Here is a 13,737-nt window from a genome sequence, read left to right as displayed (position 1 = left end):
TTTTTTTTTTAGCCAAAAAGAAATTACACTGTACTGAAATAAGGTGTTGGTTTTCTCTTAGATCTCTGCTCAGTGATGTAGGAGGAAGAGGAAATGGTTCTGAGAGTTTACTGTTTTATGAATAATGAATACTTTGTTTTTGTGTACAGTTGGAGTTCAGTGATGATATTGTGAAGATCATTCAAGCAGCCATTAATTCAGATGGAGGGCAGCCAGAGATTAAAAAAGCCAACAGCATGGTCAAGTCCTTCTTTATTCGGGTGAGTGATGTTAATAATCTATGTTTTTAATGCTTATCTATAAGTAATTATCCACACAAATAGACCAGATTTTTTTTTTTTTTTTCCTGCTTTTTGCTTTGCCAAGTGTATAATACATTTTTTGGTTTAATTTTTTCCCCTGATTCTTTGGAAGGAAGTTGGTGAGTTGACAAAGTGAATAGATTTTTCCTGAAATTATCTTCATATTGACATAGAAGCTCGTATGAAGTTGTTGGTTTTCGTGTGGTCTCCAAATGAATGATCACATGTTTACATTTTGTTTGTTTTTCGTTTAGCAAATGGAACGTGTATTTCCATGGTTCAGTGTCAAAAAGTCCAGGTTTTGGGAGCCAAATAAAGTATCAAGCAAGTAAGTAAATTCAGTAGCACTTTTTCTTCTTGTCAGCTAGAAAGCTGAAAATTTTTATATTTCTATATTACCTTTCTTTTAGACTAGATTTTCATATTAAAAAGGAATATGTTGGAATGCTTTTTTAGTTCTAGTTTAGAGACAACACTTGATGTTTATTATAGGCTATTTTTTTTTATTCTGTTTATTTCTCTTGTTTATATTTTTATTCTATATATTATACTTTGGGAAACTTGGTTTAACTTGTGACATATGTATAATATATGTGTGATATAGCCTTTGTAATTAGGTTCTATTTTACTTATTTCAAATGATGTTCTCTACCTCTCTTGAATTTTTCGTATTTAACCTTTAACTTTTATTCCAGTAAGTCCTTTCACTTCTTCAGTAGTATTATCATTTGTTTCTGGAAGCTTAACCATTTTGAAATTACATTTTAAAAAAATATTATTTTTTGTCTGTTTAGGCAGTTTTCATATTTTGTGGCTTGATCTTATGTTTTGTGAATGGTTTGTACATGGGGCCAGTACTCAATGATATTTAAAAGAATGTGATTATTTTGTAAAGTTATAGATATATTGTAGGAGTTCAATAAATGCTTGTTGAATCGATTATTTTCAGCAGTGGGATGTTACCAAATGCAGTGCTTCCACCTTCGCTTGATCATAATTATGCTCAGTGGCAGGAGCGAGAGGAGAACAGCCACACTGAGCAGCCTCCTTTAATGAAGAAAATCATTCCAGCTCCCAAGCCCAAAGGTCCTGGAGAACCCGACTCACCAACTCCTCTCCATCCTCCTACACCACCAATTTTGAGTAAGGAGCTAGATGAAAAGTCATTATCTATTTCCCCTCTAAATGCAAGTGATTGACTTTGTGAATCTAATTTTAATATACTTGTATATCTGAAAGTAATATTCATGTCATTCTTGAAAGTAATAAAATCACTATTTTTCCTTCACTTGGGATGTTAATAAGGAATTCACATAAATACTCTTAAATATTGTAACATAGGTGATGAGGTAGCATAGCATAACTGAAAAATTTTTGAAAGTATTTATTCTATAGACTATGGGCTATTTAAGCTGATTTTTTTTTCCCCTGAAAATCAGACATAGTATTGCTAATTTTAACTGATGTCTTTTGGGTTCCAAGATACTGACAGGAGCCGAGAAGATAGTCCAGAGCTCAACCCACCCCCAGGCATAGAAGATAATAGACAGTGCGCATTATGTTTGGCATATGGTGATGACAGTGCTAATGTGAGTACTTTGTGACACAGGGTCCTAGTTAGTAGAGATCCAAAATGGATTGTGTGTCCTTTATGTCTAAACTTCATGATTGGGTGCCATTAATTTAATTAATGGTTATTTGTCACTTAGTTTGTGGCACTTGGGGTTTTTTTATACTTAATTGAATGATAATTTGTTTTAAATTAATCTGCTCGTGTCTAGTCATCTACTAGCATTTCCTCAAAAAATTTTGTGGATAAAATACAAGTTGCATATTAAATAGCTTGTGTTTAATGTAATATAGCACAGTGGTTAAGAACCCAGTTCTGGCAGACTGCCTGGATTCCTTTCTGTGTGTTACTGTCTACTTGTTGACCTTAGGCAAGTGGCTTAACCTCTCCAAGGTTCAGTTTCATCTTTAAAATGAAGGTAACCATAATGCCCACCTCAAAGTGGTTGTGAGAATTAAATGAAGTTATACAAAGCCTTATTGAGTGTCTAGCACATAGTGTGCTTACAAAAAAAAACCCAAACTCATTCTTGTCAAGTCAGATCCGATCCATAGTGACCCCTCCTTGGGTTTCTGAGGTGGTATCTCTACAGAAGTAGATTGCCCAGCCTTCCTTCTGAGGAGTGGCTGGTGGGTTTGAACTGCCAGGCTTCCGGTTAGCAGTCAAATGCTTTAGGCACAATGCCACCAGAGCTCCTACACTTAGAATTTAAATTTTTTTTTTAAATTTTAAATTGTAAACATTTAAATTTTAAATTTTTTAAACACTTACAATGTAAAATTTTAAAAAAAGTCTTTTAATGCAATTGAGAGAACTAGCTTTGAAATGTGGTTTTTTATAAAGTCAGTTCACATTTTTATAACCTTGCATATTATTTTTTTATCCTTTAGATTTATATAATATTTCTGCTCTGTGAAAAAAAGTAATCTAGAAAGGAGGGAAGAGACAAATACTGAAAAATGAATTGTGGTTTTTATATATATTCCTGAATTAAAAGACTTGATTTCTGGAGGTTATCTTTATGTGTGTGTGTGTGTTTGTGTGCATGCATGTATATATGTGTGTATGTATGTGTATATGTATGTATGTTTGTATATATGTGTGTGTGTATATATGTATATACATAAACCAAAAAAAGCAAACTCACTGCCATCGAGTCAGATCTGACTCATAGCGACCCCGCCTTGGGTTTCTGAGGCAGTATCACTATAGAAGTCGATTGCTCAACCTTTCTTTCAAGGAGTGGCTGGTGGGTTTGAACCACCAGCCTTCTGGTTAGCAGTTAAATGCCTTAGGCACTATGACACCAGAGCATCCATGTATATACATATATATGTGTGTGGGTATGTGTCTATGTATGTGTATGTAATTCAATAATTTATTTGGACTTTCATGAAAAAAAAAAAAAAAAAAACCCAAAAGCAAAATAAATCTTAATTAAAAGTAAACAATAAAAAACAAATTCAACTTAAGCAAAGCATTCTCATTTTTTCTACCTGGGAATCCCGAATAGTCAATTGTTGTTGTTGTTGTTATGTGCCGTCAAGTCATCTCTGACTCATAGAGACTTTATGTACAATAGAACAAAACACTGCCCGGTCTTGTGCCAGCCTTATGATCCCTGCTATACCTGAGCTCATTGCTGCAGCCGCTCTGTCAATCCATCTTGTTGAGGGCCTTCCCCTTGACCTTGGGCCAGTGGTCTAACCTCTTCAAGTCAATTAACTTCTGTAAAATAGCTAGTAATAATGAGGCTGAACCCAGAACCTACTCCTTTAGTCTTCTAGTCCAATATACTGTTTTTCTTTATCAGACATTACCGGTCATACCTATATAGACATGGAGGTTAATGAGGAAGTAAAATAAGATTATATTAGGATATATAAAGCAAAAGTAGGTAGGAACCTCAGAATCACTTGGAAATAATAATGTACCTCATTGACTAGCTCTCCGATTCTGCATCCAAAGTGCATAAAGCTGAGACCTGGAAATTTCATTTCCAATGTCATTCATAGTGTATTTGGATGAGATCTAAAAAATCAGTCTTCAGAAATTAAGATGTCCCAAAACTCAAAATCATTTGAAGGCACAAAAAAAAATAAGGTGGGGACCAGGTTTGCTGGTCCAATAGAGCCTGGTGGAACCACTGAGACTATGGCCCCTAGCTGCCCTTCAGATCTGGAATTGAACCCACACCTGTGGTTTCCAGCCAAACAAAGTACAGGCATGTGAGTTAAACATTTACCTCAAGTAGACACACGCCCTGGAGAGAACAATCATGGGAGAAGGAAGGGCTGCTTATGCACAGGGAGATAGCTCAGGGTGCAGAAGAGTATGGAGGGATGGACACTGGGAAGAGGTAACTATGGGGAGGAAGAAGGAGGGGAGCTGTTGCATTGTAAATTTTGGTCAATGACATGAGACAAAGTATATGTGAACTGCTGTATGAAAAGTGAATTTACTCTGTAAATCTTCACCCAAATCAAAATAAAATTTAAAAAAAAAAAAGAAGGGAAGTGTTTTATTAAAAAAAAAAGAAAGAAAGAAAGAAATTAAGATGTTCCATCCTAAAATTCTCTTTCCTTTAACCTTCTTGTCTTGAGGTTATCTTGATTGAGATAAAGCTAATAACTAAAGAAAACATTCCTTGGCATTTTATTCTTTAAGAAAAAAATAAATCAGTCTCTTTATTTCATAGGATGCTGGTCGTTTGCTATACATTGGCCAAAATGAGTGGACACATGTAAATTGTGCTTTGTGGTCAGCAGAAGTGTTCGAAGATGATGATGGATCACTAAAGAATGTGCATATGGCTGTGATCAGGGGCAAGCAGTTGGTAAGATCATATGGGTAAATTGTGTGAAAGAGATTCCCTCTCAGTTTCCAGATGTTCTTTCTGTGACCAAATGCTGACTTAACTGATGTTTTTCACAATGCTTTTAGAATAGCTGGTCCACAACAAGTATTGATGGTGTGCACTGTATGCAGATTACTGTCCTGAACCTTGGAGAAAAGATGCAAAAGAAATAGAAAACAAAGCATAATCTAATTTGGGAAATAATTCAGATGTGTGAGATAAATGTTTGTTTATTAAAGTATTTACACTAAATTATCTCAAAGGTCCCAGTTGAGTCATTCTGATGGTCCCTAGGTGCTAAAGGGACAAGGAAGCTGCACCTTCTGACCTCCTCTAACCCCATAAGAGGAAGACAGAATCACCATCAGTAGCCCAAGGCCTGTTCCTGCGAGGCCAGATCTGCTGCCTCCCTCCAGCCCTCTCACGAATCCTGACACCAACCGTTCATGCCACAGCACCCACTGCTTCTCTGTTGGGTTTGATATTCACTGTAGTAGCAACACAGAATTCACAGATTATGGGGTTTATTAGGGAAACAACAGGCTATAATTCAAGTTCAGGAACAAGCTCAGTTTCCTCTCTCTCAGCCCACCATCTCTCTCAGTCTCTCAGCCAGCAGTGCTTGTTTCTCGGTGTCTCTCTTAGCAGTGAGTGTGTCTCGGTGTCTCTCTCAGCAGCGCGTGTCTCTAAAATATCTTTCTCTCAACAATGCGTGTCTCTCACGTATCTCAGCTGGCAATGAGAGATTTCTTCTGCCTCCAGGAGGGCTCCATTTGAGCCTGGCAGGGTGGCCAAACCAACCAATCACAACATCAGAATTCTATACACCTGAGAGAGAGCAGGCTTCCCAGAATGTTACTTCATGCTGCTCCCAACAGAAATACACCAGGTGGATAACTTTACAAACAGGAGCTACTCAGTTGCTCACAGCAAATTCCACCACTGAGTTTACAAAAACTTATTGCCAGAAAAGCCATACTATGTAATTTACTACACTGCAATAGGATAACCTCACAAAATAGATGTGTGGATCAATAGCAAGTGAGAGTAAAATTTTAAAAGCTGTATTTTAAAGGAGAGAAGAAGGTAGATGTTCATTAGAAAGAAATAAGAACCAAAGAAACAGCAGTATAAATTGTGTAGAGATCACAGATAAAAAGTTTTCCCTGGAGGGGTGCCCACATTGTGACTATAACAAAATATAGTGGTGACGTACAGAACTAGTTGAAGGAAATCTTGAAACCGTGTGATAAATTTGTGTTATTACTGTCAAGCCTAGTAATTAAAGTACCATTTTGTTTCTAACCAGTGTCATTTTTCTAAAACTGAGTCTCGTTAGAATATGTATAAAGCCTTCTAGCAGAATGATTTTTATAGCATTGATCTTCAAAGTTTCATCTTCTCTAAATCAATACTTCATCTGAGAAAAAAAAAAGTATATTTTTTTCCAGGTTCTAAATCTAAACTTAATCGTTATAGGTTCTGTGAACAATGGGGGGAGTGCGGGGGCTTTATGGCTTATATTATTTTTCTGTAATTCAGCACATTACCAATAAACAAAATGAACTACAGGAAACCTAGAGTGGGGTGATTCTATAGAGCAAACATTAAACAGTGTAAAACATCTGAAAGTCTGAACAGGATTCTGTTCTTTCTGTGTTTTTAGAGATGTGAATTCTGCCAAAAGCCAGGAGCCACTGTAGGTTGCTGTCTCACGTCCTGCACCAGCAATTATCATTTCATGTGTTCCCGAGCCAAGAACTGTGTCTTTCTGGATGACAAAAAAGTATATTGCCAGCGACATCGGGATTTGATCAAAGGAGAGGTGAGAGAGCTTCAGTTACTTTCTAAAAATCATAGGAATTCAGGGAAGAAAGACTGAAAAATAGCAAGATGGTAAACTCTGTTTTGCCTCTCTATTAGGTATTCCTAAAGTCACATCCTCTTAACAGAAATACAGAAGTCCTGCTAGTAAAACAAAATGGTAGTATTGAGATAGGTTCTATACTTTCCTTCTGAGAGAATCAGTGTAATAATGTTTAACAAGACAACCTATTAACAGCTACCCCGGGTTTGTATTTAAGGTGGTTCCTGAGAATGGATTTGAAGTCTTTAGAAGAGTGTTTGTGGACTTCGAAGGAATCAGCTTGAGAAGGAAGTTTCTGAATGGCCTGGAACCAGAAAATATCCACATGATGATTGGTATGACCTAGGCCTCGATTATTAGGGAAGACTGTATGTATCATTGGGGTACTTTATAGTCCTTAGTTTAAAATGAGCCTTCTTGTTATCCCCTCTAATTAGTTACTCTTTCCTTGCTCAGGCTCGATGACGATTGACTGCTTGGGGATTCTGAATGATCTTTCTGACTGTGAAGATAAGCTCTTTCCTATTGGATATCAGTAAGTAGCACTATAAAGAGAAGACAGCAACTTGAGCACCCTGAAATGCTGAAATGATCTTTAAATGTAGAAACATATTGTTAGCTATTTTTAACTATTACTAAAAATTAGCTATTTTTTGTCCCTAGTTCTCTGGTTCCATCATCTTGTAGAGTAGGACTAAAGCAGCATCTTAGGTCAGCTAAATCCAATTATAGGAAAAAAGTATTGTTAGCATAATTCCCGAATCATTTCCAAATAAAACCTAAATAGAAAACACAGAAATGTACAGGGTCAGTCTCTTAAAGAGTCCTCTAAATTCCATTCATCTGGATACAAAAGTTCAGATTATTGTCAAGGATCAAACACTCTATGCCTTTGTCCCCAATTTACATTTATAAGTCCTTCTAAAAATATAAAACTCTACAGTAATAATCAAATTCTTCAGCAAGCTCTCCTATATGAAACAGATTTTTAAAACTTCTATTAAATTGACAACGTAAGTTAAAAATTCTCCGTCTCCTTTTATGGAGTCTCGTTTTGCCATATATACACCAATTTATTGTATTATCCAATTCTGACAACACAGTCTGTCCTCCACATTTAGCTGTTAACTCGTTGTACAAACTAGGCTCCCTCAGTTATCTAGCAAATTTGAGGCAATTACGTTTCCCTTGTCTCATGGGGCCTTTCTACAAGGATACACCACTGGGTTGTCCTTTGTTTTATTTTTAGGGCCTCTCTTTGTATTCATTTTGTAACAGTGGTACCCTATCAAAGGTCAGGAACTATTTCTTGTAGTAGTTAGTATTTTCCTGTGTTTGGGTTTTAGGATATTTTACAGTTTTTGGCCCTTGCTTACAATACAATTAAAAAAAGATGATATACTGTTTTTTGAGAGACTAGGAAAAAGCAAGACTTCAAAAGCTTTGGGAAATCTGTAAGTTCCTTGGGAACCTATGAAATAAAGCTGAATTCTATACTATAAATCAAGGAAGCCAGAAAATCTAGGATGGAGGAGAGATTTATTTATTTTTTTTGTTTTGGAAGAGAGGTTTTGACAAATGTTAGTTTCTGCTTCCATATACTCACTTACAGTGATTTTTCCAAATCTGTTTGCCAGGTGTTCCAGGGTGTACTGGAGCACCACAGATGCTCGCAAGCGCTGTGTGTATACGTGCAAGATAGTGGAATGTCGTCCTCCAGTTGTAGAGCCAGATATCAACAGCACTGTTGAACATGATGAAAATAGGACCATTGCTCATAGTCCGACATCTTTTACAGGTTAGATCTCGGTCAAGCTGAGACTTGAATTGGATTTTTGAGCACATTGTGATTTGAGGGTGGGAGATCATTTATTTGTGGGATTTCGTTTGTCTCTAGTTTGACATTTACCTAATAGCTGGCTTCTTACTGGTTTATTTGTTCACTATTTTAATTGGATTTCTTTTGTCTTTTTAATTTTATTGTGGTAAAATTCATATAACTAAAAATTTACAATTTTAACCATTCTTAAGTGTATGATTCAGTGACATTAATTATATTCACCATGCGGTCCAACTGTCACCACTATTCATTTCCAAAGGTTTTTTTTTAAATCATGCTAAAATTTAGTACTCATTAAGCAATAACTTCCCACCAAAAAGTATTAAGTTTACTTCTTTTTTAAATGTTTCAGTGACATTGTTTACATTCTTCAAGTTATGCGATCATTTTAGCTCTCTTTTCCAAATTATCCCACCACCATTAACATACCTTTAGTGTACTTCAAGCAAAAGCTCTCTCTTTCCCCTTAATTGGACTTGTTTTTTAAAATAATCATTTTTATTTTCTTCCACAGAAATTTCATCTAAAGAGAGTCAAAACACAGCTGAAATTGTAAATCCTCCATCACCAGATCGACCTCCTCATTCTCAAACCTCCAGTTCTTGTTTTTATCATGTCATCTCAAAGGTCCCTAGGATTCGAACACCCAGTTATTCTCCAACACAGAGATCCCCTGGCTGTAGGCCATTGCCTTCTGCAGGTAAAGGACTTCATTGACCTACTTCACCCTTAACCCAAAGATTAGTTTGCAACTTTATCTTAGTTACTGTTGCTAATTGAAACTATAGATTTTCAGTTATCTATAAATATATATAGGCAAGTCATTGAAACCAGTGACTACCACACTGTGTTTTATCTATAATAGACTTAATTAATTCTCTCTTATTTAGGAAGTCCTACCCCAACCACTCATGAAATAGTCACAGTGGGTGATCCTTTACTCTCCTCTGGACTTCGAAGCATTGGCTCCAGGCGTCACAGTACTTCTTCCTTGTCACCCCAGCGATCCAAACTCCGGATAATGTCTCCGATGAGAACTGGAAGTACTTACTCCAGGAACAGCGTTTCCTCAGTCTCTACCATTGGAACTGCTACAGATCTTGAGACAAGTGCCAAAGCAGTCGATCATGGTTTAGGGTCATTGAATTCAAGTACTAATTTAGGGCAAAACATTCCCACCTCTTCAAATTTACAAAGGACATTGGTTACTGTAGGCACTAAACCCAGCCACTTGGATGGATCTTCATCTTCAGAAATGAAGCATACTACTGCAGAATCGGGGTCCAAGAGCTCCTCTTTGAAGGGAGAGAAGACCAAACTGCTAAGTTCCAAAAGTTCAGAGGGATCTGCACATAATGTGGCTTACCCTGGAATTCCTAAATTGGCCCCACAGGTTCATAATGCAACATCTGGAGAATTGAATGTTAGTAAAATCGGAACTTTTGCTGACCATTCTTCAGTACCATATTCTTCTAAAGAGACCCTCTCCTTTCCATCACTCCATTTGAGAGGGCAAAGGCGTGATCGAGATCAACACACAGATCCTACTCAGTCAGCAAACTTGTCTCCAGATGAAGATACTGAAGTTAAAACCTTGAAGCTATCTGGAGCGAGCAATAGATCATCTTCTATCAATGATCATGTGGGATCCAGTTCTAGAGATAGAAAACAAAAAGGGAAAAAACCTTGTAAAGAAACTTTAAAAGAAAAGCATTCCACTAAATCCTTTTTGGAACCTGGTCAGGTGACAACTGGTGAAGAAGGAAACCTAAAGCCAGAGTTTGTCGATGAAGTTTTAACTCCTGAGCTTATGGGGCAACGACCATGTAATAATGTTTCTTCTGATAAGATTGGGGATAAAGTTCTTTCTATTCCAGGAGTCCCTAAAGCTTCATCCATGCAAGTAGAAGGATCTACCAAGGAATTACAGACACCCCGAAAACGCACAGTCAAAGTAACACTGACACCTCTAAAAATGGAAAGTGAAAGTCAGTCCAAAAATACCTTGAAAGAAAGTAGTCCTGCTTCTCCTCTGCAAAGAGAGTCAGCATCTCCAGCAGAACCAATTTCCGCTTCTGAAAGTCCAGGAGATGTTCCAGTGGCCCAGCCAAGCCCCAATGATACCTCATCCCAAGATTCTCAGAGTAACAACTATCAGAATCTTCCAGTACAGGACAGAAACCTAATGCTTCCAGATGGTCCTAAACCTCAGGAAGATGGCTCTTTTAAGAGGAGATACCCTCGTCGCAGTGCGCGGGCACGCTCTAACATGTTCTTTGGGCTCACTCCACTCTATGGAGTAAGATCCTATGGTGAGGAAGACATTCCATTCTACAGCAGCTCAACTGGGAAGAAACGAGGTAAGAGATCAGCTGAAGGACAGGTGGATGGGGCCGATGACCTCAGCACATCAGATGAAGATGACTTATACTACTACAATTTCACTAGAACAGTGATTTCCTCAAGTGGAGAGGAACGGCTGGCATCTCATAATTTGTTTCGGGAGGAGGAACAATGTGATCTTCCAAAAATTTCACAGTTGGATGGTGTTGATGATGGGACAGAGAGTGATACTAGTGTTACAGCCACAACAAGGAAAAGCAGCCAGATTCCAAAAAGAAACGGTAAAGAGAATGGAACAGAGAACTTAAAAATTGATCGACCTGAGGATGCTGGTGAAAAGGAACATGTCATTAAGAGTTCTTCTGGTCACAAAAATGAGCCAAAGATGGATAACTGCCACTCTGTCAGCAGAGTTAAAACACAGGGACAGGATTCCTTGGAAGCACAACTCAGTTCATTAGAGTCAAGCCGCAGAGTCCATACAAGTACCCCCTCGGACAAAAATTTGCTGGATACCTATAATACTGAGCTCCTGAAATCTGATTCTGACAATAACAACAGTGATGACTGTGGTAACATCCTGCCTTCAGACATTATGGACTTTGTACTCAAGAATACTCCATCCATGCAGGCTTTGGGTGAAAGCCCAGAGTCATCTTCATCAGAACTCTTGAATCTTGGTGAAGGTTTGGGTCTTGACAGTAATCGTGGAAAAGACATGGGTCTTTTTGAAGTATTTTCTCAGCAGTTGCCAACCACAGAACCTGTGGACAGTAGTGTCTCTTCCTCTATCTCAGCTGAAGAGCAGTTTGAGTTGCCGCTAGAACTACCGTCTGATCTCTCTGTCCTAACCACCCGGAGTCCCACAGTCCCTAGCCAGAACCCTAATAGACTAGCTGTAATCTCAGATTCAGGGGAGAAGAGAGTGACCATCACTGAAAAATCTGTGGCAGCTTCTGAAGGTGACTCTGCACTGTTGAGTCCAGGAGTAGATCCAACCCCTGAAGGTCACATGACTCCTGATCATTTTATCCAAGGACACATGGATGCAGACCACATTTCCACCCCTCCTTGTTCAGTGGAACAAGGTCATGGCAACAATCAGGATTTAACTAGAAACAGTAGCACCCCTGGCCTTCAGGTACCTGTTTCCCCTACTGTTCCTATCCAGAACCAGAAATATGTGCCCAATTCTACTGATAGTCCTGGTCCATCTCAGATTTCTAATGCAGCTGTCCAGACCACTCCACCCCACCTGAAACCAGCCACTGAGAAACTAATTGTTGTTAACCAGAACATGCAGCCACTTTATGTTCTCCAAACTCTTCCTAATGGAGTGACCCAAAAAATCCAATTGACCTCTTCTGTTAGTTCTACACCCAGTGTGTTGGAGACAAATACTTCAGTTTTGGGGCCCATGGGAAGTGGTCTCACTCTAACCACAGGACTAAATCCAAGCTTGCCAACTTCTCAATCTTTGTTCCCTCCTGCTAGTAAAGGATTGCTTCCCATGCCTCATCACCAGCACTTACATTCCTTCCCTGCAGCTACTCAAAGTAGTTTCCCACCCAACATCAGCAGTCCTCCTTCAGGCCTACTTATTGGGGTTCAGCCTCCTCCAGATCCCCAACTTTTGGTTTCAGAAGCCAGCCAAAGGACAGACCTCAGTACCACAGTAGCCTCTCCATCCTCTGCACTCAAGAAAAGACCCATATCTCGTCTTCAGACCCGAAAGAATAAAAAACTTGCTCCCTCTAGTACCCCTTCAAATATTGCCCCTTCCGATGTCGTTTCTAATATGACATTGATTAACTTCACACCTTCCCAGCTTTCAAACCATCCCAATCTATTAGATTTGGGGTCACTTAATACTTCATCTCACCGAACTGTCCCCAACATCATAAAAAGGTCTAAATCTGGCATCATGTATTTTGAACAGGCACCCCTGTTACCACCGAGTGTGGGAGGAACTGCTGCCACAGCGGCGGGCACGTCAACCATAAGCCAGGATACTAGCCACCTTGCATCAGGGCCTGTGTCTGGCTTGGCATCTGGTTCCTCAATTTTGAATGTTGTATCCATGCAAACTACAACCACCCCTACAAGTAGTACATCAGTTCCAGGACATGTCACATTAACCAACCCAAGGTTGCTTGGTAACCCAGATATTGGTTCCATAAGCAATCTTTTAATCAAAGCTAGCCAGCAGAGTCTGGGAATTCAGGACCAGCCTGTGGCTTTACCGCCAAGTTCAGGAATGTTTCCACAACTGGGGACATCGCAGACTCCTGGTACTGCTGCAATGACAGCAGCATCTAGCATCTGTGTGCTCCCCTCCACTCAGAGTACGGGCATCACAGCTGCTTCACCTTCTGGGGAAGCAGAAGAACACTATCAGCTTCAGCATGTGAACCAGCTCCTTGCCAGCAAAACTGGGATTCTCTCTTCCCAGCGTGATCTTGATTCTGCTTCAGGGACCCAGGTATCCAATTTTACCCAGACAGCAGATGCTCCCAATAGCATGGGGCTAGAGCAGAACAAGGCTTTACCCTCAGCTATGCAAGCCAGCTCAACCTCTCCTGGAGGGTCTCCATCCTCTGGACAGCAGTCAGCAAGCCCCTCTGTGCCGGGTCCCACTAAATCCAAACCAAAAATCAAACGGATTCAGCTGCCTTTGGACAAAGGGAATGGCAAGAAGCACAAAGTTTCCCATTTGAGGACCAGTTCTTCTGAAGCACACATTCCAGACCAAGAAGCCAACACAGCACCCCTGACCTCAGTCACAGGGTAAGAGATCCAAATATTCCCTATGCTGGGTCTGGAATTTTTGTGCTCTGGGTTAGAGTCTGTTGAAGGAGTAGTCTTATGGGAGTGGCACTCCTCTGTCGAGGTTATATTACTTGGGGAGGTTCTGGGATTTGATATTGATTTTTTTTCTGCTGGTAGTGATGTATACAG

The 13,737-nt window shown here is 39.2% G+C and overlaps 1 protein-coding gene across 1 annotated transcript in view; it reads left to right on the top strand.

Annotated features, from left to right (window-relative positions):
* The window catches only part of KMT2A (lysine methyltransferase 2A), a 107,960-nt gene that overhangs the window by 57,704 nt on the left and 36,519 nt on the right, over positions 1-13,737 (top strand). The window contains exons 17-27 of the mRNA XM_007936472.2: positions 150-260; positions 557-630; positions 1,252-1,445; positions 1,785-1,891; positions 4,571-4,708; positions 6,396-6,554; positions 6,814-6,931; positions 7,053-7,131; positions 8,234-8,394; positions 8,951-9,136; positions 9,327-13,566. Of these exons, the coding sequence (XP_007934663.1) occupies positions 150-260; positions 557-630; positions 1,252-1,445; positions 1,785-1,891; positions 4,571-4,708; positions 6,396-6,554; positions 6,814-6,931; positions 7,053-7,131; positions 8,234-8,394; positions 8,951-9,136; positions 9,327-13,566 (5,567 nt within the window). The remainder of the gene's footprint in view (positions 1-149; positions 261-556; positions 631-1,251; positions 1,446-1,784; positions 1,892-4,570; positions 4,709-6,395; positions 6,555-6,813; positions 6,932-7,052; positions 7,132-8,233; positions 8,395-8,950; positions 9,137-9,326; positions 13,567-13,737) is intronic.

This window comes from Orycteropus afer, unplaced genomic scaffold, assembly GCF_000298275.1.
Source record: "Orycteropus afer afer isolate SDZICR_OR568_19922 unplaced genomic scaffold, OryAfe1.0 scaffold00036, whole genome shotgun sequence".
Classification (NCBI taxonomy): domain Eukaryota; kingdom Metazoa; phylum Chordata; class Mammalia; order Tubulidentata; family Orycteropodidae; genus Orycteropus; species Orycteropus afer.
This window is presented reverse-complemented; position numbering and strand designations above follow the sequence as displayed.